At 37.7% G+C, this 6,281-nt stretch overlaps 1 protein-coding gene across 1 annotated transcript in view; it reads left to right on the top strand.

Annotated features, from left to right (window-relative positions):
- Nucleotides 1-22: 22 nt before the first annotated feature.
- LOC140229912 (uncharacterized) overlaps nt 23-6,281 on the top strand; it is a 65,468-nt gene continuing 59,209 nt past the window's right edge. Inside the window, exon 1 of the mRNA XM_072310111.1 lies at nt 23-789. Coding sequence (XP_072166212.1) covers nt 260-789 — 530 coding nt within the window. The 5' untranslated portion in view covers nt 23-259. The remainder of the gene's footprint in view (nt 790-6,281) is intronic.

Here is a 6,281-nt window from a genome sequence, read left to right as displayed (position 1 = left end):
CATCACGAGGAACTGACCGTAATCTCAAACAACCAGTGAGAACCTACGTGTGCCTTGCAATACGCCCGACGTAGCCGTTGAAAGAGCAGTCTATTTTGTCAGTCTTTCGGTAGCGGGTTTGATTGAAATGACTGTCTCTCTTCACGCGAAGATTGTGGACGGAGATTGGAAAGCGCGTGAAACCCTACCGGTGTAGAATCGCTGGCGAGTGCCGAGCCCTGCTGACCGTACGTGGAGTTTAGTGAGAGGCACAGCAGAGATGGCAGCGGGCAAAAGAGGCTTCATGCAGTGGGCGAAGGAGACCATGGAAGGGCTGATGGTTCCTCCTCGCCCGGCCATGAGAGTGGAGAAAAGGACTTTAGAAAGGACATGGAAACTCATGGAGAAGGTCATGCGACTTTGTCAGTACGACCGGATGAAACTAAAGAACAGCCCACCTTTTATTTTGGACATATTGCCCGAGACTTATCACCACCTCCGCCTCATCTGGTCGAAGTATGAAGGTGATGATAAACTATCGGAGCTGGTCGAAAATGAGTACTTCAGAATATTTGTCGACAACATCAACAAAAAGGCAAAGCAGACGATACAACTTTTCAAAGACAATAAGGAGAAGATGTACGATGAGAGTTCACCATGTAGAAGACAACTCAACCGTTTATCCCTGATTTTTAGCCATAATTTAGCGGAGTTGAAAGCTCTGTTCCCGAATGGTGTCTTTGCGGGCGACACCTACCGCATCACAAAGGCGGATGCGGCCCAGTTTTGGAGAAATAATTTCGATACGAGGTAAGTCTTAATTAGAAAAAATGTAAAGCTGATGATGAAGTAGATGTGTACAGATATTTTATTCTTGTCAATTCGAGTGGGAAATTTTGTTCTGATATGATGTTGTGCATCTGATATTTTAAAGGGTTTGTACATGACCATGGCTGGATAACTGCACGCGAGAAAGCGGAACCAACATCAAGCAGTACAGTATCAGTGTGCGGACGCATCGCATGCAGTACACGGGGTGCGCATTGGCTGCATGGGCAGTGCAGAGCGCTATGTTTACACTGTACGACGGGTGCTTATAGCGGGCGCGTACGTACTGTACACATAATGGAATGGATAGCTCTTTCATTTTTGGTTCGATAAACTGTGTTGGTACATGGAGTGGTGTACAGCACCGTATATTCTGCTGGGACTGCCTCTCGATGAACCCGGAAATGCATGCAAGCAAATATATCGCGTTTTCTTGTACAGTGTAGGGAAAACATTTTTAGTGTGATCACTGCTAGACACACAGTTGTATCAATGATCAATAGTAGGGTCTGTCCATTATCCATGACAAGGCTAAAATGTTCAATAAAGAAATGTCTAATTTGTCAGTAATGTCAATATCATTTTCTGATGCTTTGCCATTGGCATTGATGTTGTCTTGTTCCTTCACTTCAGATAATACTGTTAAAACTAAAAGCATGGCATAAAAAGATTAAAATGTTTGCGGCGTGAAATTTTTCATGAATTGGAGCTGACGGCCTTTTTCGCGGCATGAAATTTTCACAAATTGCCAGTAACATTCAATGCATGTGACATACATTATATGTATTAAAGACAAAATTTTTCGCGTGCAATTTATTTCACGATTCCTGGTTCTTGTCAAATCTGCAAAATCAAAATGCACATAATATGAACATTACTGGTTTTACAGTATCTGTGTTTGCAATGCCCTTAATCATTCAAATTCATGAAATTCTTTCCGTTGAGATGTTTTACATTGCAACTGATTGACAAATTGCCCTGCATCTATGTAAAGATTTAGAACCAGCACTTGCTGTTGGGCGGAAGCTGAGTGGTCTAGTGGAGGTGACGCCTGTCCGGAGATCAGGAGGTCGTAGGTTCGATCCTGCCCAAGTATGTTCGCCCATGATTTTTTATCATGGCTACTCCCAAAACACTGATCAATTCAGTGCTTATTTGCGTTGATGCAGGGCAATTTGTCAATCCTTAATAGAAAGTAGGAGAATCTTGGGCTAGTCAATATCTCAATAATCGACAGATTTGCCACCCCCACACCAAAGAAATGTGTTTAAAAAACAAACAAACAGTTAATGACAGACCTGCCTCAGAGTGTTCATTTTTTATCATTATCAAAGTAAAGGAAAATGTGAATGGTGGCAGCACTGTATTACTTTGCAATGCAAATGGTCTCTTGTCCGATTCTGTGAAATGTTCAAACTAATTTGATATGAAGAGTTTGTTCGCAAAAACTGATAAGTCCATATTTGCCAAATGGAGATATTTGCGATTAAAGGTGCAGAAAAATAAAGAGAATAATAAGAAAATTTTTGCTTCTTTTGACCATAACTTCAAAAATGTACCTTTATTGGTAGTTACCAATTGATACATCATTTAAAAGGTATTTTGTACTTTATGACAGAGACCGTACTTCAAATCTTCAAAAATGAACTTATCGGTTTTTGCGAACAAACTCTTCATATTTACATTACTGTACAGTCCAGTGGAAAATTTGTTTGACATCAGTTAAATCATAATTAGATGCTGTATAAACTATCCATGATTTTGTTCTGGTTATTCTGTAATATGAAAGCAAATCACACTTGTCTTGTCCCATTAAAATTTTAAGAATTTTGACTTGTACAAAGTCCTATGTCTTATTGCAATTCCCTCTTTCAGCATCTTATCCATCAAATAGAACTTGTTTCCTTAGTTTGGTTTGCGGTGATCTGGCTCAGTCAGTAGCCTGTCTGCCTTCAGATCCAAAAGACTCGGATTTGATTCCTGAGTCTAACTGAGCACTGTTGTGTCTAATCATTACCTCTCCTAGTGGAAGAGGCAAAAACACCCTGTCCCACAGATAGGACATAAAATTGAGGTCCCATGTGAGAAAGTCACAACTTATGCACAAGATCCCGCTTCATTCATTGCAAAGAGTAGGGTTCTAGCAAAAAAACCCCACAAAAACAGTGTGTTTATCTTCAGGCACAACGATTGTCTATGTTTGTGTAATGTCAGGAGAGATGCTGGGTGGGTGTTTTAGAGCAGGGACTGTGACATGTTGCAGTGATTGTGTGTTAAAATGTGGTGCAGGTGCTCTTGGAGATACATCTGAGACAACGCATTGTTTGAAGATGGTTAAATGAAGAGTACTTGTAGTAAGAGTACAGTAAAGTGTATTCACAAACTTCTTGAAATTCTTGCCAAAGATGACTTGTCCTTGGATTACAGCTCATTCATTATGGCCAAATATTGTATTAAAGATGAGGCTAGTACAGTTGTAACATAAGAACAACTTGAATCCACTTCAATGATTTTTCACTATCAAGGGACTTTTACGTACATGTATTATACTCAAATGCGTAAAACTGAGTATCACACATCATACACTTGTACATCTATGCATGCAAGAACGAGAAACTACATTTTCTTTTCTATTTTACTTGGCCTATCAAAAAGATAAGAGTTTTTTGTTTTTTTTTTATTCTGCCATATGATGAAATACTTGTAATGAACAATAATAATGATAAAAAAACACTACATGTATGTTAACAAAAAACCCAACCCCAAAGCATTTTCTTTTCCATTTTACTTGGCCTATCAAAAAGATAGGAGTTTTTTTTTTTTTATTCTGCCATATGATGAAATTTATACTTGTAATGAACAATAATAATAAAAAAACACTACATGTACAAAAAATGTATGCAGTAACAAAAAAATCCAACTCCTAAACCATATTACTTGTGGATATGGCTTCCTTGACCTATTGAGTTAATGGAGAGTCTTGAAAAACACTTTGTGGCATGCGTAATTCTCTGTGGTACATGGATCATTCTGTTACAACCTTGTACACATGTAGGGACGTACATTGTTCAAGGCCAGTTAAAATCTATTATGAGTACACTATACTTTTATAGTCACCATGGGATTGAATGACCGCAGAAAGATGCATGGAAATTGCATTGAAAAAAAAAAAAAAAACACCAAAAAACAAACTGTGCATTATAGACAATTGATGTAAAACAAACATGCATTGGAACAAGTACAACATGACTACATTCATACCATTATCATTCTGTTTTTACAAGTATATGAAAGGAACTGCAAAAAAGTGACAGAGGTACAATGTAAATTGCAATCTCATATTTAAAGAAAATAAAAGTTAGGATGAAAAAAAAAAACTCCCCCTCCCAAGGAGGTAAAACACACCTTTCCAAATCTATGATTAGTATATTTTCTGGTAGAGCTGTTTCTTTTCAGGTCGTGCTAGTCGTGCTACAGTTTGTACATGTACACTGTACCTTCCCTGTCATAAACTCATACACGGTATCACTCAGTATGAATTGAGCCACAAGTTATGTCATTGCTATCATGTTACCTTTTTGTTTGAATTGCATTTTGAAAATGTCATAATATGTGGCTGCTGATGAAGTACAATGAATGCCTGTAGGCTGCTGACCACGGGACTGACACCTGGAGTAGAACTCCCTGAAGGATGCAAGACAGTGCGGGTTATAATGATGTGTGTGCCCTATGGAGCACAACTGCCGTGGCAAAAGGACTTGAACCTCAGGTCTCAAATTGACAGTCTGTGGTCAGATTGTACAGTGGACTCCTGTTATAACGAAATCCTCGGGACTGGCAATTTTCTTTCATTATATTGAAATTTTGTTATAACCGAACAAATGAACAGTAATACATAGAGTGGATAATGTTGCGGCCTGGATTTTTACTTTGTTGTAACCAGAGTTTCGTTATACACTTGTAACCGTGTTCGTTATAACGGGAGGGCACTGTACAATGTATGCACTGAGCCATAGAGAGCATACTATTACCTACATTGTACGTGTAAAGCTATGGAGCTCCGTTTTGATTGATTGCATTTTAGCAAGAAGTGTACGTAGCTCAGAGCCAAGCAAGGAAAAGCTATGGATGGGAACTAAGTGTTTATACAAGACTTGCCCCAAGGAATAACATTTCTTCGTTGAACAAAGAAACACAAGTATCAGCTCCGGTAACAATCTAAACAGAGTTAGTCAGTTACGTGTAACATTAAATTAAGAATGTTATGATTCAGATACAGGCTACATCGTATTGAGAAAAGTTGGTGTGAAAATGGCAGCTAGGTAAAAATACCTAGATGTAGTAATGTCAAAAGTGAAAGTCCTGGAGATGTAGATCTGTCAGGAGTTACAATGTAGAAGAGATTCCAGAAGTAGGATGAAATCTCATCTGATGTTCAAGGCATTAACAATACAAATGTAACTTGGGTATTAATTAAAGATACAATGTAACAAAACATAGATATTCGTGATATGTTTCTTCTTCTTCTGTGTCCTTCAGAATCTGAAGATTGATCACACTGCATACATTAAAAATGTAGTGATGCTCGCACATTAAGGAATTTTTGGTTGAGGTGGCGATTCAGGTTTTGACTATTTACGAGATAGTTTAAGTTAGAAACTTAATATGAAATATTAGCTACAGTAGCATCATCTTAAGAGGAATTCAAAGTTTATTTTGATAAAAATTGTTTCTGACATGGCTGAGATACCAAAAACAAAGTACACAATGTAAGACAAAGTACACTGTACATGTAGTCCTTATATTAATGTAGGACCCATCTTTTATTAGGACCTCTATGTTGTTGGATTGCAGCCATGTCGAAACTGATTGTCATGAAATACAATTTTAATTCCTAGACTGGATGCTCTTTAATATTTCAAATGTATAAAAAGTGGTTTCTAATTTTCTCACAAAAAATTCAAACCTGAATCCCTGTCTCAACCAAAACTATACTATCCCTCCAAAGGACAGTTTCACCCTAATACAGGCTGTGTTTGTGGATCGAGTCAATGCAGCAACATTTGTAGAACACATTGTACAACTGTACATGTAGGTGAAAGTTTGAAGAAAATTGGACAATCTGTTCAAAAGTTTAATGGATTTTTGAAAGTTTGTCTGCAGCAATTGCTGAATGAAAAGACTGCTAGAGTGTGATGTCACATTGTACTGCATCACTCATGTGTGTACAGTGACATTAAAAAGATATTTACAGAATTCAACATCCACTTTCTGTATTAAACACACTTTAAAGGGACTGTACAGTACTGGTTGAGGTAGGGATTCATATTTTGAACATTCCTAAGTGAGATAATGAAAAGCCTCTTATGAAATATGAAAGAGCATGTAATTTTAAGATGGATTCAACGTTTATTTGATGAAAATTGGTTTTCAAATGGCTGAGATATCCAAAAAAGTGCTAATAATAAAAGGCG

Source organism: Diadema setosum, chromosome 6 (genome assembly GCF_964275005.1).
Source record: "Diadema setosum chromosome 6, eeDiaSeto1, whole genome shotgun sequence".
NCBI classification, from domain to species: domain Eukaryota; kingdom Metazoa; phylum Echinodermata; class Echinoidea; order Diadematoida; family Diadematidae; genus Diadema; species Diadema setosum.
This window is presented reverse-complemented; position numbering and strand designations above follow the sequence as displayed.